This window comes from Cupressus sempervirens, chromosome 8, assembly GCF_028749045.1.
Source record: "Cupressus sempervirens isolate cs-2001-9-10 chromosome 8, ASM2874904v1, whole genome shotgun sequence".
Classification (NCBI taxonomy): Eukaryota; Viridiplantae; Streptophyta; class Pinopsida; order Cupressales; family Cupressaceae; genus Cupressus; species Cupressus sempervirens.
In genome coordinates, this window is record NC_143125.1 from 347588932 (window position 1) to 347615388 (window position 26457).

Below are 26457 nucleotides of genomic sequence, written 5' to 3' on the forward strand. Positions count from 1 at the left end.
GGGGCAAATGTAATCACCTAAAAATGGTCATCTAGACTATTAGCCCCCTTCTTAGCATTTTGGCTAAATTAATTTAATCATTTACCTAGACCAAATTGCTAATAATCAATTTATTTGATTATAACCTATAGTTTGACTATGCTATCCTAAGTTCATTATTTGATTAAAAGAACATGTCCCCTTTTAATTAAATAAAAGACCCCATTCTTCTAACCCACTTAAAGTGCACACATAAAGTCTTTTTTCTATTTTGCAATTAAAAGAAAAGGCTTTGTGACTTTTGTCTTATATGACAAGTCAACTTATATTCTATTGGTTGATTTGTGTGTGCACATGGATCACTCCTCTTTTCAAATTCCACCGTTGATCATCCACCATCTTCATCTTGATCTCTACCGTCCATATATCTTTAAAAGGGAGAGAGCTTTTCCCCTCAATCCATCCTCATTTTGAATATTGTTATGCTGCAGGTTTTCTAACAGGTTTCTTTGGAGCTTTGTGGAGAACTTCTATTTCTTATCTACATTCTCTCATCCATGGCATCATGGCATTCTAGCTTAGCTTAGCTTTCATTTTTACATGTAGCTTAGATCATATAGTCTAATAGTTGGATAGTAACACTCTCATCCATGCTTAGAATAGCTGCACTTTTCATATTCATTCTAGTTTAATCTTTAGTTGCATTGCATCTTTGAGGAACTCCTTGGGACATTTGCATTCTTGCATCTTGTCTTTGGAACCTCCCATTGCATGGTTTACTAGCAAGAAGAGTATCTCTAAGGCTCATCTGAGAGCCTTTGAACTTGAAATACACTCTCTTGCACTCCATGGATAGGGAGCTCTAAGCCGGCATCCAAGCATTCCGAACTCATGGAATCGTTTGGATAGAAGGGTTTAGAGCGGGACACTTTCGAGTCTACACTTTGCTCCCTTCAATTATCATTATCATTAGCAATAATGGTATTGCCCGCTATAGAAATTATAAAACTTGATATTACAAGTTTTCAAATTATACCCTCAAACTCACATAATAGTCAACGTGAATTTGACACCATACATGATTTTAGAAGAGTTCACAATTCCTCTAATAAAAAACTGAAATTGTTTTTTTTTTTTTAATTTTGTATTATTATTTATATTTTTCTGGTTTTAATTGTGATACGGAAAGGAGTCAGAGTTGAACCACTTACCGACCACTCCAACATTCTACGCACTTCCTAATTTCCTAGAATATTCTAGCAGCTTATGAAGAATTCCTCTGTAAATTCCGTTACTTGCAAGTGAGGTTTCGTTGTTTTTAAATTTTCCTGATTAACGTAGTGTTGATTTGCAATTGGCGAGCAGCAAGATCTGCGAGAAGGAAAAATCGATTGGGGAAGAGAGTAATAGAGTCGAATCGTAAATGCTGTGCAGGAAGATCTGCTCGAAGGAAAAATGATCAATTGGAGAAGAAAGTAATCAAGTTGAATCGTAATTGGTGAGAAGGGAAAATCAATTGGGGAAGAGAGTAATCTAAGTTGAATCTCAAGTGGTGAGCAGGAAGATCTGCGAGAGGGGAAATTGATTGGGGAAAAGAGAATTTAAAGGAGTGAAAAGGTAGCGGATATGAGTTGGGGTTGGGGGAAGAACGGTCCCGCAGAGGACTTGGAGGCAGCGACCTCCACGCCTCTGTTCCCGGGCATTCCTGCGGAGGAGAATGCATTGCGCTGGGCCTTTATTCGAAAGGTTTATGGCATACTCACGTTCCAGATGATTCTCACAGTTGCCGTTGGAAGCGTAGTTGTTTTCGTTCACCCCGTGGCTCTGTTCTTCGTCTCCTCTGCCCTTGGACTCGGCCTTTACATTGCCCTCATTGTGCTCCCATTTATCGGTACGCATTGCAAACCCTACATTTTTTGTTTTCTCTTATCTTTCCCCCTTTGAACTCCATTTTCTGTTATTTATTGTTGTTTTTTGTGTGGTATTTGCAGTCTTATGCCCGCTTTATTATTATCATCAGAAGCATCCTGTTAATTTTATCTTGCTGGCTTTGTTCACTACGACTATCAGTTTCGCTGTTGGTTTGACTTGTGCCTTCACTAGCGGTGAGTTTTCATTTGTTTCTCTTTCATTTAGGGTTTTGCACTCATGATGGCAATGGTTTAGGGCTCTTTGTTTAAGGGTGTAATACTGTTAGAGAATTCATTCTTGTTTCGGGGTGTTTATTTTCTCTTCTTTTTAGTAGATTGGGGGAAATATTAGGATTCTATTGAAAAGACTCGACTTCTTTTCACAAAATTTAAGAGAGAATCAACACACTATACATTTTTCGTATTCGGTACAGTAAGTTTAAATAATTCATGGAAGAGCTTCAGAATCAAGAGCATATTAGATAACGGAATTGCTTGCACAACCAAACGAATCGAATTGAGGAGCGTATGTTTCAAGTTCAGTCCACGGATCCTTTACCAAATGAAACAATATTAGCTTGGACTGTGTGCTTTTTATTGTTGGCGTGAGAAATTTGCCAATGGATTTTATCAGAAATTTGATGCGAGGACCAAATTTTTGTTAAATCGGAAATTTACTTTGGATTTTAGTTGCTATAATTTTTCACTATTTGAAAGTTTTTGGATTTGTCTGTGTTAATAATGTTTTATCAAATTTGTATAGTATGATTCTAAATGTTTCATATAATATGGACTGTAAAAATTTAATGTTTGTAACTGAGGTAGTTCTATGCTATCAAATTATAAATTCTAGAAATAAAAGAAATTTATGATGTAGATAATCTAGTCTTTGAAACAGATGGAATTCGAGTTAATAATTTGAACTATTTTTATGAAAAGATTGACACCTGTAAAAACTTTCGATTCATTCAGCAAAAACTGATTATAATTTTATAGTTTGAATGAAGTTCAATAACGTTTTACAAATCTGAAATCTATAATAAATTTTAATTGAAATTGATTGATAGCAGAGACTTCTAACACTACCAATTGTTGAACAATTTTGTTAATGAACTTATAAAATCTTCAACGAACATCATCTCTACAACTAAACATCCACTAAATTATTGCATGCATACACCACTGCTGAGACCCCAAACACCTCCTCTTCAACACTTTGACACTCTCTTTGATTATGGAGGACTGACTCGTGAATGATGGTTTATATATTTAGTAGTTTAACATTTTTGTTTTGATTCTTTATTGATGCAGGAGCATCTTGCATGGGAAAATTGAAAAAATAAAAAAAATAAAAATTGTGGAGGAGAGAGAAAGTGACGAAAATTAGAGGAGAAATAATAAAAAAATAAAAAAAGGGAAAAAGGAGAAAAGAAAGGAAAAGGTGATTTCTATTTTCGAGGTGCATAGGTGGCATAATAGAAAAAAATAAAAAAAAAATGGTTGTCATTCCATTTATCGAGGTGAGTGGATAGAATTCTAGAAAGTTATGAATATTGTAGAAGGTTTTGGAAGTTGTAGAAGGTTGTGAAAGTTGTAGAAGGTTGTGGAGGAATTCTAGAAGGTTGTGGATAAGTCATGCATGGGGTGGTAAGTGCCTATTTAAGCAAGGCATATGAGCATTTCTAAATCAAGCTCAAGGGGGAAGCTTGAGGAGTAGAAGCTCAAGGAGAAGCTCGAGGAGTGGAAGCTCAAGGAGAAGCTTGATATCATCTTGTGGGTGTTGTAAGGATCTTCAAGTATAATAAAATTTCTTGTGAAGCATTTTTTTTTTCTCTTGGTCTCCATATTGTTGCTTTCTTGATTGTGAGTGGGTAAGGGTGGTGTGGCCCTCTATCAAGTGGTATCAGAGCGGTACTTCATCAGTGGTATCAGAGCCGTATTTCATCAGTCGTATCAGAGCCATACTTCATCATTTACGCTATTTTCAGATTCAATTGTGTGACATCCATATTTGAGTCACACCCTATGATTCATTATAGGGATGATAAAGAGCTTGCAGTAAAAAGATTATTGTTTTGGTAACGGACTGGCATCAATCTGTGACTCTGTATTATGTAACCTACAACAATGTTGACTAGTTCTTTATTCCTGTTTGCAAACCAGTTTTATGTTATGAAAATTTTAGCAAATGCATAAGATTTTCTTGGGAATGTACATAGACTGATCTAATCCTGAAATGTGTGTGAACAGGCAAGGTAATTTTGGAGTCAGTAATACTTACTACCGTGGTAGTTGCGAGTCTAACTGCGTACACATTCTGGGCTGCTAGAAGAGGACATGACTTCTCTTTCCTTGGGCCTTTCTTGTTTTCAGCAGTCATTATATTGCTTCTATTTGCTATCATTCAGGTACTCGTATCGGTTTCCGATTGTTTCTTCTCGCATTTCTAAAGGATCATTTTTATCTATTTTTAATACTAACACTAGTTGTACTGTAATGTTTTTGTAGGCATTTTTCCCTTTGGGAAAGATTTCTGTAATGATATATGGTGTTCTTGCATCCTTGATCTTCAGTGGGTATATCATTTATGACACAGATAACTTGATAAAGCGATACACCTATGATGAGTATATTTGGGCTTCCGTTGTGCTCTATTTGGATGTAATCAACCTTTTCTTGTCACTCTTGACACTGTTCAGAGCAGTTGATGAATAAGAGTACTCAAAAAAGAAAGAAAGAAAACTGTAACCGTGGTAGAAAAACATTGTTCAGTGTAAGGGTGATGACCTATTTTGAAATAGAGCATTGAGTTGTGTAGAAGTTCATATTGAGTGCAACCTATTTTTTTTGGGTCTCTTGTAGGACTGGCTTCAGGTGAAGGTTTTAATGATATCAATCTTGTTGTGGGACTGCGAAGACATTGTTGTCCATATCAATCTTCGTTGAGTTACTAATTATGAAGTTAATAATTGTGGATATATTCATTGTTTTGACGAATAAATTAAATTTGATGAAAGGTTAATTTTAGACAGTATTGAAATAAATGTTAATAATGGGTGTATTAGTTTTCACAGCATTGTAATTTAACAATAATAATTATAATTATATTGCAACAGTAAATATTAACTAAAGAGCTGAGCGGAGAGATATTTAAGGGTGGAGAAGAAATTTATTCGATTTCTCACTTGCAATGTAATTTATATTTATTTTATAGATTGATTAATTAATTTAAAATTTAATTCTATTTATTAATAGTTATTATAGTAAACACATATGTGGAAAGTAATTCTTTTTGAGGAGCCTATTTTTATGTAATCTTAATCTACACAAAAAAAACCTTAGGATTTGATGAAAGATACTTTCTTTTTGAGTAGCCTATTTTTATGTAATCTTAACCTACACAAACAAAACCTTAGGATTTGATGAAAGATATTTTATGATTTGTAATATTTAACTATATGGCGGCATTGCTATGGTTACTATTGTAGTTATGGTTAATGTTGGTGGTAGAGTTACGGTTAAGGTTAGAGGGAATGTTATGATATTATATGAATTTTAATTTATAATTATATAAGGCTAAGGACTAGTGTTAGTATTACGATTAGTGTTACTATTGTGCGGTTAAGGTTAAAGTTAGGGTTATGATTAAGGTTAGTATGATAGTTAATCTTAGCATTTCACCTAGGGTCAATGGTAGAGTTATGGTAAGTGGGGAAAGTGACTATCAGTATCATTATGTTAACAATATAATTAAAGCTTAGCAAGGTTAGGGTTATAACTGTGATTAGGTGTTAGGATTATGGTTAGTATTTAGATTATAGTTTATTTGGCTTCATATTAAGGTATACATGCATATGGTTAAGGTTGTAGGAAAGGTTAGGATAAAGTTTACAATTAAAGTTTAAGGTTTAGGGTTAGAGTTAAAACTTAGGTTATGGTTAGAATTATGGTAATTTTAGAATTCTCTCTCTCTCTCTCTCTCTCTCTCTCTCTCTCTCACACACACACACACACACACACACACACACAATTCTTAATCCATATAATTGTACCCTCTCTCTCTTTCTATTTGTCTATCCCTTACTACTAGTCTCCCAATCTATTAAAAACAAAATATGAACCTCTCTCTATCTCTCTCACACACACCCCCTTTCCACTCCCTCTAGATATGCCCCCTAATCACCCTCTCTATATATATATATACACCCCCTAATCTCCCACCCTCCCTCCCTATCTCTAGTTATGCCCCCGCCCCCCCCCCCCCCCCCTCCTCTCTCTCTCTCTCTCTCTCTCTCTCTCTCTCTCTCTCTATATATATATATATATATATATATATATATATCTGTGTGTATCCCTCAATAACTCACTCTCTCCCCTTCCTTGTCTCACCCTCATATCAGTCTCTCTACCCCTATCTCTAAGCTCTATTTCTATTAAAATCATATTAGGACCTCTTATCTCTCTGGATTTGCCCTCTAATCACCTTCTCTCTCTCAAAGTTAATTAAACTTGAATTCTAATATCTAATATGTTAAATAAATAATGATTAATATTTAATAAAGATTAGAGGTGGAGTTATAATTAAATTTAGATTTCAACTTAATTTAGTATTAGAGTCTAAGCCTTAATTATTTTTGGGTAAGTTGGGTACTATTGTGATTTGAAATGTGGACATTTATTGTTCAAGTCTCAAAAAAGGGTGATGTTGGGATTTGAAATATTAATTCAAAATATATTACATAATTATATTTGAAAAATAATTTAAACTAATTATATATAATAGATTATAAATTAATATTCTCAAAAAATTGATGTCTTTCTTAAATAATGAACTTATATTATATGTATATTCCATATTGAATTATTATTCTCTAAAATTTATCGTTCGTGTTATTCCTATTACTTTCAAAGAATTCATTAACTATGATGAATAATAATAATAATATTTATTTTTCCTTTTTAGGGAAAGTGAGTGAGGCCACACATATTAGTAGGTGTGAGTGGAACTTAACACCTCCTATATAGAAGTCACCCAGATTCACCACATTATTAGAAAAGTAAGCTATTTCTATAATATTATATTGACTTTTCTAACTAAGTTTAATGATATTTTTAATAGAAAAATATAACGAGAATATAAAAACATCTTAATTATAACTTAGAAAAATAAGAGTTAACCATTTTCTCTATTTTTTTTTTTTAGATTAATATATTTTTAATTAGTATTTTTAAATATAAATTAATAATTCACTTATAATTATAATCTCTTGAAATATTTAAATCTTAAAACTATATATAATTAAATCTACCTATATAAACTTTTGTGATTATTTGTATTCTTCTCTAACTTCTATTAAAAAAGTAAATGTAAATTCTAAAAAAGTTGAAAACACAAATTACTGTGAATGTTATTTGACATGTTCTATTTTAATTTGACTTTTCAACTTTATATTTTAAATATGTCATTTGTCAATTTATTTTCTATTTGTATTTGTTAATAATTATATTTGCCAAATGGTATTACATATTTTAATTTGTTTTTAAAAGTTTTTATTATTTTAAAAACAAATTTTTTTGTAACTCCCATCAAATTTATTTTCTATTTCTATCTGTTAATTATTATGATTGTCAAATGACATTACATATTTTAATTTGGTCTTTTAAAAAATTGTGAATGCCAAATGGCATTTGCTAAATTGATTTTTAAAAATAAATTACATAACATATAGAACTCATCATATTAATTTACTGAACATGTAGCACTACATTGTAACACTAAATCCTAAATATAATAATAATTCTACCTCTAACCCTAAAATAAGTCTCATGCTAATATTAGACCCTAATGATGACTATAAAACCAATTATAATGCTAAACCCTAACTTTAGTCATATTAGCTTACTCGACATAGAGCACTAAATCTTAACACCAGCTCATGACCATAACCTTAAATCTACCCCTAACCCTAACATAATGAGAATAATAGGATTAGACCCTAGTAATAACCACAAACTCAACCTTAACACTAAACCCTAAATGTAATAATAACAATAAACCTAAAGTAAACTATAACCCTAATATTAACCCTAACCATAATATAAACTAGATAATCATGATATAATCCTTAATCTTGAATGCTAACCCTAATCATACTAATCAATTTGCTTTATTGTATGTGTTACATGTGGCACAATTGCTACTAGCTAATATATACCTTATATTTAAAATACACCAAGATGTATTGAGGCATTTAATTTTCTCATCATTCACCTTTATATCACATTTTAAATTAGGTTTTGGTTCAGTATTATTATTGTTTTTTTTTTTTGTAATCCAAAATCTAACCCTAACCATATCTAAACCCCAATCCTAATCCTAATCCTAATTATTCACAATTCTAACTCTAACTCTTAAGTGTACTACTAATGATAATTCTACGCATTTCCCTAACCATACCCTTACCCATGATGTTTACCCTAGAAACCTAATCATAATCCTAAATATTATGTTTAATATATAGGAATAGGGCTAGAATTTATTAATTAGGGTTAGAATTAGACTTTGGAATTAAGGATTATAGTTCAATATACAAGGTTTTGGGTTATGATTAATATTAGGGTCGTGTTATGGGTTCACAAAATTATTAAAAATTAGTATTTGGTAAAGGTTAGAATTAGGGTTTTGCATTAAGGACTAAAATTTAGTATTTACAATGTAGGCTATAGGATTGGGGTTTACCATTTTGGGTAATGGTTTAGCTTTGGATCTATAGTTTAGGGTTTAGTAATCATGGTTAAGATGAGGGTTTTAAATCTATAATTTTGGATTATAGTATTATGGTTAGGGTTAGGATTTAGGGTTAGTGTTATGATTAGGGTTTAGAATTTAGGATTAAGTTTACATAATAAGTGTTAGGGTTTATCATTTATGATTAGGATTACAATTAGGTTTTAATATTTATGATTAGGGTTTATAAGTTTTTATATAGGTTTATAATTAGGATTACGATTACAATGTGGGTTTACATATAACTAATATTATGGTTGGTTAGAATTAGTATTTAGCATCCAAGGTTATAGTTTACATTTAGTGTTAGGGTTTATATCATTTTCCAAATTAGGGTTTGGTTTAGTATTATTTTTATAGTTTAAGATGATTGTAAACCTAAACCAAATCCTAATTTGAATGTGTTACATTGATATTAGCTTGAGGGGTTAAAGCTAAGGTTGAATTCTAAGTGAGAGAAACTTGGGGTGTAGAACTCCCAGTCTACTTACTCAAACCTCTCTCTCTCTCTCTCTCTCTCTCTCTCTCTCTCTATGTACTCAAACCCCTCTATCTCTACGTACTCAAACTTCTAGAAAGAGGTTTGGGTTTGGGTTGTGTCTTCACTCAAAGTACAAATGTTGGAGATGGTTATTAGCCTCTTATTTAGCTAATAAAAATTGATTGTGTAGAGAGAGGTTCTTGGTAGGATATGTAGAGTTGTATTGTAAAGGCATGTAAGAACCATGTCCTACTTAAATTTTGCCACATCACATAATTACAAAAAATGCGGAAATGAACCAATCATTAACAGAGTTGAAAAGTCAAGAACTCATTCGTTACCCAATAATGAAATTTAATAATAACAATTACTTTACCAATGGGTACAATACAACATAATGACTATGGTGTCGATTTACATTGCGTAAACATTGCATGCCCATCTTATTCATGAACAATAATACATCATAATCTTTTATGATTATATTATCCACTTATCATAGATTACATCAACTAAATGTTACTATATTCATCATCAAGATGAAGGTACAAGATCATGAGAAAGGTTACCGAAACTTGATAGGTGTCCTTCAATGTATTTGGTCTCCAAATCCATCAAACTTCGTCTAGCTGCTATTTGAGATGGGAGTGTGGCCTAGGTGCTTTTACCTCACCAACCACGAAGTGTTTACTCCCTCAAGATTATTTCCGACATTAAGAATGCCCCAAACCTAGCACAAGAAGCCTAGCTTCCTAGAACAAGATGGATAAGATGGATCTGGTGCAACCATGAAACATACTACATACAACCATGTGCCTAGTAGCCTAATCATGGAATGTGGCAGGGAAAAGAAAAGAGCACCATGCATCTACCCATATATAGTGAAAGAAAAAGTGTAACATATCTATCCACATGTTCATTTCTCTTTTTTGATAAAGCATATCTATACATATGTAGAGAAAGAAAATAAGCATAGTCATACACATATGCTATATGTCAAAAACAACATACTTAAATGCAATAAATAAATGGCTTGGCCAAGCACTGAATTCGTCAACATTATCGAGATAGAGACAAAATGTAATGAATCCTATCTTCAGAATCTGATAAGTTGAGAGAAGAAAAATGTAATGCATCGATCCCCAGCCACCCTTATGCCACATTACACCCTTCCATAAAAGAGAAAACTCCCACACCCTCGCAAGGAATATAGAAACTAATTTTTCAATAATATAAAAGACTAACTCTATATAAGTCCCGATTTCAATTCAATCTCAATGATTTTAGGTCTTTAGCAAGGAAATGACACATCTTTTCAATCTTTTATAGTGTTGTGTCTTAAAAATTCTTCCACATCTCAATACCTACTTACAAAAAATAAAATGTTGAATGGACTACGACATCATCAGACTATTAAAAACAAAATTCAATATTTTAAACATTTAGCATAGCCCTAATACTAAAAGAACACAATCGTTCACCAAGGTTTTTACACAAAAAGGTCATGAACAGTTCATAAATATTGAATTCCTAACGAGAAATACCTCCTACTTAGTTTTGAAATTAGATCTTTATCTAATAGCTGAGAACATCTAATCATAAATTCATTTCTTGCAATATCAAACTAAATGCTATAGTGTTTTCTAGATAGAAAAAGAAATTAGTAACAGTTAAATAAGAGAGGAATATTTTTATATATATAATTTAATTCATCTTCTTGAAGTAACTTAGTTTACCAAGTATGTGGATCCCGATATGTTAAATGTTTCAAAGGTAGCATGGAATTTAAGGAATCTGCTAAAAGACACAATCATCAAAAGCTATAAGGAATAACATTTCATGCTGACATGTTGAAGTGCACCTTCAACCACTATTCCCGTTATAGTCAACATACTCTAAATCTGGAAATTTTACACCTTTTTAACAATCTGTAAATGAAAACATCAAACTTATATACATGCTAAGTTCTAAACAAATATCATTTACATCTTTTCCAAACACAGGTGCATATTGGATCCGAGAAAAATACATATCTTGCTACTTTATTAGGCGTTGGTTAGATTACTTAGGGAGTTGACTAATATTGCTAGTCACTCCTAACAAAAGTTTTATCATGATCATAAGAAACAGTTAACCCCAATCGCTCCCAGTTCTCCCTATTTCTTAACAAACTAATTTCAATGATTTAATTTGTCTCTAAAGGAATCAACCGAACATTGTACCCTCTGTATCATGAGATGGAATTTGTCAAATGGATTTATAAGTCTACCTCTATTATGCTGAAATGTTTTTGCCTTGCATAATTCATCATGGATAATATAAGAATGTGAAGTTCATTGGCTGGAACCAAATGTAATAAAATCATTTGCAAAAGTTATGCAGGCATTTAATGACAGCCCCTAAAGTTTTTAGCTTGGAAGAATTAATATAAAGAGAGGTATTGCAAATAAGTTTCTCACATTTGACCATAATATTTTCTTTTTATTTAAAACAAAGGTTAATTACCCTAACCAATGGAAATCATGCTAATAGCCAGTGCATTTACCCTTCAATCATTCCATTAACATGAATCATAAAAGAGAGGTTTCAGTATGATAACCTAGAAAATCCCACTAATGCTCGGTACTTCTCCAGATTGAATCCCTCAGACTCTTTTCTCCCTTGCAAGGTAAGAATTCTTAAGGTTATAACTTCAAATTCTCCCACAGCTTGGAGTATTGGATGTGATTCCCTTCCTCCCAAATTTTTCTATCAGAATTTTCTTCTAGCCGTCATTATCTCCAAGATCCATAACCACATATTGTATTTTATAAGATCCATAACCCAATTTTGGGGGTTTTCTCCCCAATCATTTTTTTTTTCAAACCCTACTACTATATTGTCTCCAATGAGTGATTTCAGATAAGATAAAGTGTTCAACATCAATAGTCAATTTCCACAAATTTTCCAATAAAGAATAATGAAGATGATTGAGCGCCCGAAGTTTACTTCTAAAAAAAATGATATATTCATGTTCATTTCTCTATAATTTCTTACCAAATTAAATTGTTATCTATAATATAAGAGGAAAATACTTAACATTATAAGGGCATTACATTGAGATATTCTCAATACCTACATAAATATCAAGTTATTATTTTCAAAGATGAGAAAGAGACAATACTTAACAAAATATTTAAATCACATTATTCTACATGGTGTGTGGACTACAAAGGCCATCTGATACATCCCCTTCTGAGAGGCTAACCCTCCATACCTCAACCACATGCTTGTCCCATCGATCCAATATCCACTTAGACACTCACAAGAAATATGTGTCAGTATCCATTGAAATCCAAATGAATATAAATAGGATGTCATCATCAAATGAGTAAATGCAATATAATGAAATCCAAAATTATGTCATCCTGATGATAATCAATACATCCACATATGCATATAAGTACAAAAATGTAACATCATCATAATCATTATTATTATGAAACACATCAACATCTACATAAAAATTATGCATTGATGATTGGAATGAACAGATAGTTTGTATGTGAATTAAGACAATAAGCTTCATTTAACATTAACCAAGTCCAAAACAAAATTTGACCTAGTCATCGTTTGACTAGTTGCCACATAAGCAATGACTAGACATGTCAACATGAAAATCATGACATCCATCCCCACTAGGAAGAGACATTGTCCCGATGTCAACCACAATAAAATAATCTCACACACACATCCAAGACTGATGTTAACTAAATATACAAAAAGATGGGGAAAGGATTTTAGAAAATCCTCTACATCCTCCCAAGTGGCACTATCCACACCAAATTTCTCCCATTGGACCTTATACTAGAGGATGTCCTTGTCTCATACCCTGATGGTACACTACTTAATAAGTTGAGTGGGCTCAATTGCGATCACCCCTAGATCATGTACCTTTAATGCATGTCAGTCAAGCACATGAGATATCTTAAGATGATGTGGCTTAAGTAGAGAAACATGGAAAACATTATGAATGTGGGCTAATGCAGGTAGTAGAGCAAGCTGATAAGTAACTAGGTTGATAACCTCTAAAACCTCAAAAGGGCCAACAAATCTTAGTGCAATCTTTGAACTCTTGCCAAATGAGATTGAACTTTTTTGTGGTCTAACCCTCAGAAATACCTTATCCCCAATCTAGAACCGTTGAAAAGTGTTTTTATTGTCACCGTAACTCTTTTGATGACCTGTTGCCTCTTTCAGCTGACTTTGGATTAAGAGCATCTGCTCTTCCATCTCTTTCAACATCTTAGGACCTATGATGATACTGTCCTCCACTCTATCCCAATTGATAGGAGTCTGACAATTGCATCCGTAAAGAGTCTCAAATGGAGCTATACCCAAAGAAGAATGATAGGATTTGTTATAGGCAAAATCCACCAATTTAAGATACTCCTCTCATTTGTACTATTGATCCATGCAGTACGTGAATGAAAAATCTTCAAGCACTTGATTCACCCTCTCAGTGTATCCATCAATCTCAAGGTGGTAAGTTGTGTTGAAGTTCAAGCATGTACCCAAAGTAGAGTTCAAGGTTGTCCAAAACCTTGAAGTCATTTGGATATCCCTATTAGAGATGATGGTTTTTGGAATACCATGTAGTTAAAATATCTCCTGGACAAATTTCCTTGCCAAAGCTAAAGATCCATCCTTCAGACTGCTAGGAATGAAGTGGGAAAATTTTGTTAATTTGTCAACTATGAGCAAGATGGCATCATGATTGCATCGATTCATGGGTAAACCCTATCACATTCCATGCTAATAACCTGTCATTTATACTGTGGAATCTTATGTTGGTATAGAAGTCCTACTAGATGGACATGCTCAGCCTTGACACACTGACATTTCAAACATTGGGCAATATACTCTGTCACATCCCATTTTAGTCCCAACCAAAAGTATAAAGGTCTCAAATCAGCCATCATCTTGTTTACCCCTAGGTGCCCTAAAAATGGGTTAATATCTAGCATACTATGAGCAATCACAAAACTCAATAAACATACCCTAAAACCCTTCTAATCTACCATAAAATCCAACTAAAACAAAGAAAGAAACATATATAAAACTCATTTTAGTTGTAGCTCTCATGTCCTTCTTTCTTCTCCATTTGATGTAGCTCCCATTGCCTATAGTGCACACAATTGAAAGCAAAAGCCTATTGATGAGATGATGCTATTGAGAATACTAGAAGATAAATTTCAAGCCTTATGGATACTAAAGATGAAGACTCTAAGAATATGGCTCTTAAGGATCGAAAATGGGGGCAAGATGGCTCAATTTATAGCCAATGTGCAAGAGGAGAGAATTTGAATGAGAGGATGGAAACTTGTCACCACAAATGTGCAACTTGGCATGATATTCCTTACAATATCCATGATGTATATGATACAAGATGCCAAAAATGAGATTCTATTACACATGGAAGTCAACATGGCTAAAAGTGGAGGATAATTTATAATGTGCATATGACACCTCAAAGCCACTTGTAGGATTCTATGGCACGTGGAAGTCAACATGGATAAAAGTGGAGGAGAATCTATGACCTGCATATGACACCTCACAACCACTTATAGCCAAGAATCTATGACGATGGAGGCTTATTATAGACATGTGCAAGGAATAAAATATATCAAATATGATATATTTTGGCCAAGTGTGAGGAGAGAATCTATGACATGTCATGTCCATGTGTCAAGGCTAGGTGGAATATTTGAATTAAAAATTCATATATCCACACAAATAAAAATTAGTAAAATGGAAATTAGAGGTGGAAAATAGAACCCAGGAAACTGAGAATTCCCATAGTTCAAGAATGATGAATCAATTAACTGAGAATGTTGGTTAGCAAGAATAATTAGTGCACAAGATGAAAATGATTAAACTGACATAAGATTAGATTATGGGTTGTCTAATCCTACAGGATAAATTAGTAAATGATTGGCCAATTTGATGAAATAAATGTGATAATATCCTTTGATGAAATGTGATGATTATGTAGACAGACTAGGATGATGGTAGGAAGATAAAAGACATGATCAAATTGATTGATTGATTAGAATTGATAACATGCCAAGGATGCGTGACATGGACTAAGGACATGTAACATTAAATGGACATTGTAAATGCTGTAGGATCCAAATTGATTGATAAGGTTGATCATAATAACATCAATGGACATTGTCAATGTTATTAGATTGGTTTGATAATGCCTCAATCTAACACTGAGGGACTTGAAAATGTCAAATATTGGATGATAAGAATGATATTTTGACCTAGCACTCAGGGACATGAAAGTACTAAGGTTTGATTTGACAGGTTTGATAATATTTGATAGGTTGCCAAGGCACTAAGAGACATAACAATGCCTAGGGTTTGACAAATGATGGTTGATTTGAGATATCTGACGTGTTTTAGATTGATTAGGGCTGATTTGGGATGATTCCAAGTTTACTTGGGATGATTTTAGGTTGCTTTGGGTTGATTATGGGTTGATTTGGGATGATTCTAGGTTGAGTGGGATGATTTCGGGTTGATTCTGGAAAGTTTGGATAACAAGGGAATCAGTTTCAAAGTGATCTACAATTGATTTGAAAGGGGATACAAATGATGAAGAACATTATTGAAATATGGTTGAATGATAATCAAGTTGGCCAAACAATTAGAATTAGTGAAATGAGAAAATGGGATGAGCTAGCATGAAAAAGTGAATAAACCGTAGACGCAAACCATTTTTGAGTGTCTCCATTTTGCTCCTCTTTGGTACAATGTGATTTAGAGTATTATGTAAAAGAAAAATAATAAAAAAGACATAAAAGCAAGCCCCAATAGGGGTGGTATATATGGGTACCCCATCAAGAAATTGACCAAGATAGGAATATGATAGGTCAATTTGTCAACAAGGAGAAGACAAAGCCATAGCAACTGACGGATCACAAATCAAAGCTCAAATGAGAAAGTTATGGGGCCTAGAGTGGAAAAAGCATCACAACCAATATAGAAAATACCTCTTGTACATCCATTTGGGCAGCAATAGGACTATAAAAGGGCTTGGAGAGGGTTTTGAGGTCATTTTAATCCTCTCAATTGGAAGAAAGAGTTATGGAGCAAGGAAGATGGACTAACTACCCAGGGAGTAACACCTTGGCCAACAAGCATGTACCTACCAATGATAGGAAGATGCAGTACCATTGGTGAGTACATCAAGGCCATCTTTGTGTATATTATGTTTTTCATGCATTTAGGTGGTAGTTAGGGGTCAGATGGGGCCCATTTGTGGTCCCAGAGGCAGCTTAGGGCATCCAAATGCCCCAACTATGTTCAAAACATGACCAAATGTGCACTGAGTGCACTTGGCATGACCAAGTGTGCACTAAGCATACTTGGCATGCCCAAGTGCGTATTGGGTGCAGTTGGGGGCCCCAACTACACTTCAATATGTTTTGAGGCTCTCAAAAGGATATAGATGGGCTTCAATCAGTCGAAAACTTGGAGCATATGCCCAAAACCATAGGATAATGTCAAAAAAAGGGTAAATCAGTCAAACATGGTCAATGGGGTCAAACTTAGGTCAGATTTAGGTCAAATCTAGTCAATTTTTGATAGGGAGTGATGCAAAGGGTCAGAAAGAGTGCAAATGAACTTGGGATGACCCAAAACTTGGTCCAGATGCCCAAAACCATACAAAGAGGTCAAAACATAGGTCAACCTAGTCAAACATGTTTAGAAGAAGTCAAAATTAGTCAAACCTAAGTTAGATGTGGGTCAAAGTTGACAATATGGTAGGTTAAACTTGGTAGAAAGCCATAGAAGGTTGACATAGACTATTTGTTTATGCAGAAGGATATGCCCCTGTTGCGGATGAGGGGACATAGACCTCAGAGCTTGTCTCTATGATGTTAGATGATCTTTAGCAAGTGTGAGATCCTAGTAGGATTGGGGTTGTATCATATTACATTTATGCCTAAGGTGAGAGGGAACAAATCTTTTTTGATAGCATTGACAGAGTGGTGGCATTCAAAGACTAGTTCCTTCCATCTTCTTATAGGGGAGGCAACTGTGACCCTCAAGGATATATGGTGCATTTTCTAGATTCTAATCCATGGAGAGTTGGTTGTATATGAACCAGCGATAGGATGGGCATAACTACACCAGATGTTTGGATGTGGAGACGTAGAGTTGGGGATTCAAGATTATGAGATCGGATGGGAGTTATGAGTTTCATGACATGAGCATCTAATTGTTGTGATCTACTAGGTCATGGGTGGGCTACTGGTACTAGATGAGTAAGGGAACAGATTCCCTATTGGATGGGGCTAAGTGTTGGAGAGGGGGTGATGGATGGGACCATGTTTTCATGGGGCCTTGCATGCTTGGGATGTTGTACTATTAGCTACATCATATTACATATAGAGGTGGGTTGACATTCAATACTAGAGGTACCTTATTGAAAATTTGGGTGTACAAACATATTATCATATTCAAGCCTCTTGTAGAGAGAGATCTGGTAGAGGACATTCCTTATGCATATAACTACAGAGGGATATTAGCATGAGGACCACTAGGATACACCAAGTACTTAAAACATCATTTAGATACAATGGCACAGTTCATATGGAGACCATATAGAGATTTCCCAAGGTGGGATAATGATGAGGTTCATTTGTTGTATTGTTAACAAGAGTGTTGTCTGATAGGGTGCACAATGATTGGGCACTTGGTGATCGAGATGTACTTGCCAAAGCAAGTACACCAATAGTTTGGTGAGAGGTAGGATGTGTTGACATGTCTTGCATTGTTTACATGATCTAGGGTGAAGACCAGAGAGTGGGGAGCACAAATCAAAACATAGGTAGCCTATGCTTAGTTGGAGGAGTTGTAACCTAGGTTATGGGGATTAGCGGTAGATGTGAGAGAGGTTGGTGTGACAATAGCATATGATAGGTGGTTTTCTCAGCATTGACTGAGGCTGTTGACATATCCAACAGTGCTGGTACCATGGGCGAGACCACATGCAGAGGAGAATGAGGAGGAGGATGAAGGTGGGGAGAATGAGGAGGGGAGGGATAAGGGGGTGGGGGATGATGATGATGTAGAGGGTGATGAGGAAGATGGGGAGGATGCTGGGGAGGGAGAGGATGAGGAGAGGATCAGGATGATGATGATGAGAGGGATTGGGATGATGATGATGAGAGGGATGGGGATGATGATGATGGGGATTAGGATAATGATGAGGAGAGGGAGGATGTTGAGGGAGATGATGACATGGGATATGATGGTGAGGAGGGTGGGGATAGTGTAGGTGGGGATGATGATTGGGGGGGAGGATGATGAGGGAGGAGATGAGGAGGAGGATAGAGGTATAGATGCTATAGTGATGGATATAGAATAGGATCTAATGGATGACATAGGAGGGATATTAGTCCTAGTATAGATAGAGTTGAGCTAGTTAGAGCTGATGGAGGTGATTAGAGGGCTCCAGGGTTAGTTAGATTGGATATGGCAAAGAGGGATGTAGTAGTAGCAACAAGGGACTAGCTGATGGCAAAGAGGTATAAAATGGTACAAAGGGAAAAAAGGGAAGTGCAAGAGTCACAAGACTTTTCTAGCAGTGTCAGGGATCCATTATTTTGAGAGTTCGCTATGATTATGGCTTGACTACATGTAAAGACACAATATTGGTGGGATCACTATGTGATGGTAGTGCCTCCATGGTAGAGGGTAGAGAGCTATTAGTCGAGGTCTCATTCTTGGAAAGCACACAAGACGCAAAGTAGTCGAGGGGTGATGGGATTGATGGGCTTGCCATAAATAGGGGAGGGATCATCCTCGAGGCTAAATAGGGGCCATGAGGCTAGGGATAGTATTAGTTAACTTAGACATGTTCTTGTGCAAAGGCACTTCCTTTATTTTTGTTATGCTCTTTCATGGTTCACACCTATGGGTAATTAGTATTGATGTAAACCATGATCATGTACTCTGATACTTTTTGAGTCACTTATAGGGTACCTATGTACTCTGATACTTTTTGGGATACTTATAGGTGTACCTATGATGACTATATGAGATGGATTACGCACATGTTTTTTATACTTTATATGGATGCACTTATGTTTTTCTATGTGGACTTTATAGGATGATATCATGCATTGATTTATCACATTTTATGGTTAGGAAATGATATCGTTATTTTTGCCACAAGTTTTTATCATGAATGAATGCCAATGAAATGTAAAATGATATGGAATGAATGCAAATTCAATCTAAAATGAGATGAATTCCATGTTTATGCACATATGTATTGCTTTGGGTTTTTCTAGACTTTTGACATATGCAAGAATGCAGGATGACAATTTTTTTGGTGTATTAGAGTATGAGACCATGGTGGTGGATGAAGTAGACATCAGAATACTGAGGAGACAAGATGAGGATCAGTTAGAATGAGGTGAGGACTTCTTCTTTCATAAAGTGCACTATATGTCAATGGAGCTTTATTTTGATATGGTAGATGGAATGTAACACATCATGGCATAAAGGGCCAAAGTGTAAATGCAAACCTTTTGCATAAACAAACATGATGCAGATAGAAAATGACCTTGTCCTTGCTGAGGCATAAATACATGCCCTAGGCTGTCAAAGGTACACGTTTAATAGACATAAAACAAAAGATGACCATGAACCATCTGGACCACTCTAATAGATCAGTTGATATCATCAAGAAGCATAGGAACATGATCAAAGAATAAAAAAGAAAAAATAAATCACTCACTAAAAAACATGAGCCAATAGCTATTCTTGTTCATTTTACTTGCTTTTTAGTGTTTTAGGTCTTCAGAGAGTGTTTGATGGGTTGGATTGTTGGTTTGGTTGCTAGTGACAAGTTGGATTAATTGTTGGTTCACATTTCTCAGATAGTGTGATTTTCATTGAGGTGTTGTGCTTTGAGTTTTAGTCTACAAAGGTGTGAGTGTTTAAGAAAAGGGGTGATTATCCACAATGACTATTTACAAGGTTTATTGCAATTTTGTGGTGGGTTTTGTGATTTTTAGGGCTTTTGAGGATATTTGATGTTTTTGTATTGCTCATTTCTTTGGGACATTTTATGATTTTTAGGGTTTATTTCAGGACATTTTATGGTGTTTAGTAGTTTTTTTAGGACATTTTATGATTTTTTATCAATTTGTTTAGGACATTTTAAAGATTTTTATAAAAAAAATTCATGACTTTTTTTGGATTTTGTTTAGGGCGTTTTATGATTTTTAGTGATTTGTTCATGAGGTTTTATGATTTTTAGGGATTTTTTTAGGATCATATTTGAATTTTTAGGATTTTTCAGGATCGTGAAGGATTCACAAGTGTTAGCTCCAATCTGATATGTGATAAGTCCAGTGGCTAAGATTTGCTTAGGGACATGCCCCCAATTTAGTTTCAAACTCATGCACTATATAGTTGATATGCCTCCGAAAAATATGCAAACTATGTATAGAGGCCAATGGAAAAGTATGTATAAACTGGTGATGCTTGGGTAAGATAACAATGGACATAAACTAGTTTGTGGGCCATGATCAAGGACTAGGGACATCTTGCAAAATAAATGATATGATCAGGGATTGATAAGGGGGAAAAACTAGATGGAATCCTGATAGATGGAGGAACAATAACTATTTACATACGACACCTATTTGCCAAGTTTTCATCATGATACTATCCAAAAGTGCCTGTTTCCTAGGTTTTCACTTGTGGATGAAATTTTTATCTTGACTCAAATTTTTGTGCTAAGATGCCTATTTTCCAGGTTTTCATCAAGGCATCCATTTTTTCATGACTATTTTCTTCTCTTTTTTTAGGACTTCGACCATTTGTTTGCTATTAATTTTAGGACTTTTTGTCATTTTTAATTTTTTTTTATAGGACTTTTAGATAGAACCAAGTATATTACTTGTGGAGATACATTTTGTTGATGGACAAGGGCAGTGGTTCATGCTCTAGAGTCATAACCTGATATACTCCAGACCCAAATGTTAGAACTACATATGGTCCTTCCCAATTTGGTTTGAATTTGCCTAGTTTTCTCTATGTTGTTGAGTCTTGTAGTTCATCTTTAGGACTATATCACCAACCTCAAAATGATGACCTCAAACTTTCTTATTATAGCTTCATTTGAGTCAATTTTGGTAAGCTTGTAGATGTGTCAAGGAAACTCACCTCTGCTCATCAAGCATTTCAAGTTCATGGAATCTAGATACTCTGTAGTTTTCATCATCAACAACATCTTGTAGGGATACTCTTAATTATGGTGTTTCAAATTCAATAGGAAGTATGGCCTCAGTACCATAGACAAGAGAGTATGGTGTTGCACCAGTGGGAGCACACAAACTTGTTCTATAGGCCCAAAGAGATGGATTTAGTTGTAAGTGTCAGTCTCAACTAAAATCATTGGCAGTCTTCTAGAGAGTCTTGAAAATGGTCTTATTAGATACTTCTTCTTGGCCATTGCCCTATGGATGGTAAATACTAGAATACCCATGGTAGATATTGTATTTTTCATAGAGCTTATCAACATATTTATTTTGAAATGAACTACCATGATTAGAAATAATAGCCAAAGGGACTCCATATCAACATATGATATAGTTTAGGATGAACCTTGAAATCTTCTTTCTAATGGTGAAAGTTAGGGGAGTAACTCCAACCCACTTAGTAAAGTATTTATCTTCTCTAATGATGAACTTATGGCTATCAGAGGAAGGAGAAGAAATAGTTCTGACAAGATCAAATGCCCATTGTAAAAAGGGCCATGGAGAAATAACTAGTTGAAGTTCTTGTGCTGGTGTATGGATTAGATACTATGTATCTATCACTTATGACATGTTTTAGAAAAATTATAAGCATCTTGTTCCATTGTGGGCCAATAATAACCAACTCTTACTAGCTTCTTTGCTAGGCTCAAATCATTGAAATGGCTTCCACATATACCTTCGTGAACCTCGTGTAAGGAAATCTCACCTTCTTGTGAGTCAAGGCATCTAAGAAGGGTTTGGTTGAGTGTGGGCCCATTGAGAGAATCAGGGAATACTCTCTTGGTTCCTATTTTGGGAATGGAGGCATATATAGACTTCTACCAAAGGGATTAGGACATAAGTCCCTTTCTGTGTATAGAGTTAGTTTCTTATGGACTCCTGATACCTTGACTTGTTTGGATAGTTGTTTGAATTGTTGTAATAATTCCTCATTAGTGCTTTGAATGATGGTCCTTTCTTTGAGTCTTTTATGTTTACAAATAGATCTCTTGCTATGGTGAGAACTATGTCTACTTGGTTCTAACATTTCTGTATATGAAGATTCGAGTGATGTGTCACTAGGAGGTAGAGGTATGTTGGCACATTAGAGACAAAATGGTTCTTCCTTTTGTACTTGTTGTTGTGGTATTGATTGCGAGAGTTCTACCATGGGTTTTTGTTGCATCACTTTTTGTGGTTGTTGTTGTACCATTTGTTGTGGTTGTTATTAAGATACCTTTGTTGGTTGAATGTGAGACCACACATGCAACTATTATTATAGAGGTATTTCTTGAGGTTTTTGTGGCATATTTTGTTGTTGTAACAAGTGTTGTCGATAGGCAATTTGTTTCTCTAGGAATCTTTGGTATTCCAACTGTTGTTTTAGTTGCTCTTATTGTTTAGCAAGCATGGATTGTTTTTATTGGAATATTTGTTGGTACATTGCGTGTAAGTTAGGTGGATTTAGACAAGGTTGTGCGTTAGGGACGTTGGATCCTTGTGCCAATTGAGGTTATTATTTTTGCTGATGTTGATACATTGTATGCATGTTGAGTGGATTTTGACTTGGTTGTGCATTGGGGATGTTAATTTCTTGTACAATTGTAGGTCATTGTTGTCTTGGAAGTTGGCTATGTCTTTTAGAGGTGAACATCATGTTTGGGTCTTTATTCTGATACTTTTTTATTTTGGACATTTCACCATGGGACATCATATTGATTTGGTAATGGGACATATTCCCTTGGTGAATGGGTGAAATGTTGATAAGGATCTTCCTTTGATGTCAATAGGGATTTTTGCAATTGATGTTTCACATGGTATACTCATAGGGGGCTCCATAACATTTGATGTCGTAACAGTTGGTAGAGTTAGGAGCAAGGGTGTGCTTTGTTGATTTTCCTCCAAAGGAGGTATGTTTGGCATCCCTAGAGTGTAAGTCCCCTTAGGCACATCTTGTTGTTGCATTATTTGATTGAGGTCAATTCTTAACATTGTTTTGGGATATTTTGGAAGAGTCTTGTTGCCATTGAGTGATGGAGGTTCATTAAACAAGGGGTTGATATTAATGTGTTCAAAAGTACTTTGGAGAATTTTGAAGGTTGATTCTTGGTGAGATCTTATAGGTGTTATCTATGTGTTTGAAAATTCCAAAGGTTTTTTACCCTTGTCCAAGTCCAAATTGATCATGGGTTATATGTTTTTGAATGTTGGGTTGTTTTGATGTTTGGACTTAGGTCCCTCCAAATTTGGATTAAATTTGACAATTTCTTGCCCTACCAAAACTTCAAAGTTTTTTTGAAAAGTCTTGTCTTGGCAAGCCCTAGCCATTTATTCATCAATTATGCCATAATTTGTGTCACAATAGTCACTAAGATGAAAAGTACCTTGTATTTTTGGAGGATTGAAGGTACTTGTGTTAGGTTTACTGAATTTGAATGAGTGATTTTCTTTCATCCTCAGGAGTTGTAGGTACACTTCCACATCCAAGTGGTATAGGTATGAATATGGGTTAAAAATTGGGACTATATTGAACCATTCCATGTATAGGGGAAGTTTTTAAAGGAAACCTCATACTAGATGTTTCGTTTAGGGTTGGTTGCACCATTTCTTGATTGTTAGGGTTTTACAGATATGTACTTAATGGGTCCACAAGTAAAGGTTGTGATGCTTCAGTTTGGTCTTTGTCAAATGTTTGTTGAGGATTTTTTCTCTTCTTTTTTCTTGGATGAGGTTTAGGTTGTGTTTTTACCTCAGAAAACAAGGGTTGATATATTTCTTTAGGTCTCTGAGTTGATCGTGTCCTTTTAAGTGTTGGCATAATACCTAAGGGTGTAGATGCATTGGAGAAAACCCTAAATGGACACTTTTCCTCCCAATTGCACTCCTAAACTACCAGCTGTGCTCTAATAGTACCAAGTACACCCTTGGTGCACTTGGGGCCCTGAAGGTAAGCAGTTGGTAACCACAAGGTATGCAGTTGGTAAAAGGATGTGTTAGGGTGACAAATATGCATAGTGTGAATGATTTAAGTATTTATGGGTGTTTTCTATGGTTTTGGGATGTATTGCAAGCTATGATAATGTAGTTTAGGGTTATGGAACCTATAATAATATCCCTAATTACCAAGTGTGCTCTGAAACTACCAATTGTGCACTAAAATTACCAATTACACACCTGAAGTGTGCAATTTGTAAAAGTGGGGTGCAATTCATAAAATAGGGTAAAACTTGATAATCTGGAAGTGGGTATGCAAGATATGAGTACTTTTTGGATTTTTAAGGGTTTAGGTATGTTATACAATCTATGGAAGTACAAAATTACCTAGTGTTTTGATATGAAATATGCAAATGTCCTAAGGAAATGATGCACAAATGCAAATATGAATGAAATTGTGGATTTTGAGTAATGGGTATGAAAATGACTCTATGGTATGCAAAATGAAGATTAGGGTTGGACTTTGGACTTGGGAATGATGTTAGAGGTTGATGTATGCAAGTTGGATTATGAAAAGGAAGGTATGTTAAGATTGATAATGACATTTAGGACATGCAACATGGGGATATGAGATCAAGAAGACAAGTTGATTAGTAGACAAGTTAATGGTGTTTGATATTGGAAGAGATGTTAGGGTTTTTGAGTATGCAAGATGAAGTGGTTATGCAACTAGGATAAGTTAAAATGATGTTTAGTGAGAATAGGAATATGATAATGCTATGAAAAGGGTGTATGCAAGGTTTTGAACTTAGGATCAAATATTTGGAAAGTATTAGTCTAAGAGTTTAACCTTGTGAAAATGGACTTTGGTTCTTGACCAAAAAGAGAAAAAAATAAAAAAGATCAAGTTAATAAAAATGACAAGATAAAATCTATCAAGACATAGATAGAGTTTGAACCAAGAAAATGATTTTAAAAAATGACAAAATGACTAGTCAAGCTCCATCATCCATCAACATTAAGAGATACTCTACGACTCATACTTTGTTCTAATTTTTTACTAAGTTCAAGTGGTTTTTAGGTTTAAAATGAGGTTTAGTGACAATCAAAATGAGGATTATTATGATTGGATATGCAATATGCAAAGGTCCTAGGATGCAAAATGATGTTCTAGGTCATGTTTAGAATGAGGGCCTACATGAGCTTCTAGAGACAATTCTAGGGTGCCAAAATGGTCATGTTGGTCACCAAGTGTGCTTTGACAGAACCAACTACACCTATGGTGCACTTGGGGCCAATTTGAGCACAATTGGTAGTTTCATAGCGTAGTCCAAAGACTGGGTTGAAAGTTTGTTGATTCTGGACTAGGTGACTATCAAACTACTACACCATAGAGTTAGGTTATTGGGGACGATGTTATGATCAGATTAGAGATGTTGAATGAGATTTATTACTTGATGAATGAAGTCTAAGGTCTGCACATGAAGGTTAGGACATGTAAAGTGAAGTTTAGGACATGATCAAAAGGGGGACCTATCTAGGCACCTAGTGACACTCCTAAATTCCCAAAATGATATCTGGAAGGCTAAACTGGGTATCCTAGCAACCAAGTGCACTCAGATAGATCCAAATACATCCATGGTGTAGTTGGGGCCAATTAGAGCATTGTTGGTAAAGTGGTCTAAAACTAAGAGGATTTTGGGCTTGGTGACTTCTAGACTATTGCTCCAAAGACCTAAATGATAGAGGACAATGCTATGATCATCTGAGGATAAAAGATGAAGGTTAGGACACATATAGTGAGGGCTAAAGTTCAAAAAATGAAGGTTGGGTGTACAAGAATACAAGTTGGGAGATGCAAGATGCAGATTTAGGTTTGGAACACAAAGTCTAGGGGATGTACAATGAATCCTAAGGAATGCAATATGAAAGGTGAGGATGCAAAATGAGGACTAATGAAATGAAAAATGAGGCCTAGAGGGTGCAAGAATGAAGCTCAAATAATGACAAGTGTAATGGTATGCTATACAAGGGCAGAATATAAGTCATGCCAAG

The 26457-nt window shown here is 34.8% G+C and overlaps 1 protein-coding gene across 1 annotated transcript; it reads left to right on the forward strand.

Annotated features, from left to right (window-relative positions):
* The first annotated feature begins 440 nt into the window (after positions 1-440).
* LOC149542759 (protein LIFEGUARD 2-like) lies at positions 441-4916 on the forward strand. The gene is made up of 4 exons (XM_089797654.1): positions 441-1870; positions 1971-2084; positions 4140-4297; positions 4398-4916. The coding sequence occupies exons 1-4, from the start codon at positions 1606-1608 to the stop codon at positions 4602-4604; spliced, it is 744 nt and encodes a 247-aa protein (XP_089653780.1). The 5' UTR covers positions 441-1605; the 3' UTR covers positions 4605-4916.
* Positions 4917-26457: the final 21541 nt, after the last annotated feature.

Coding starts and splice junctions, on each gene's coding strand:
- LOC149542759 (XM_089797654.1), top strand. CDS start 1,606: ATGAGTTGGGGTTGGGGGAAGAACGGTCCCGCAGAGGACTTGGAGGCA. Junction 1,871..1,970: donor CATTGTGCTCCCATTTATCG/GTACGCATTGCA, acceptor TGGTATTTGCAG/TCTTATGCCCGCTTTATTAT. Junction 4,298..4,397: donor TTCTATTTGCTATCATTCAG/GTACTCGTATCG, acceptor ATGTTTTTGTAG/GCATTTTTCCCTTTGGGAAA.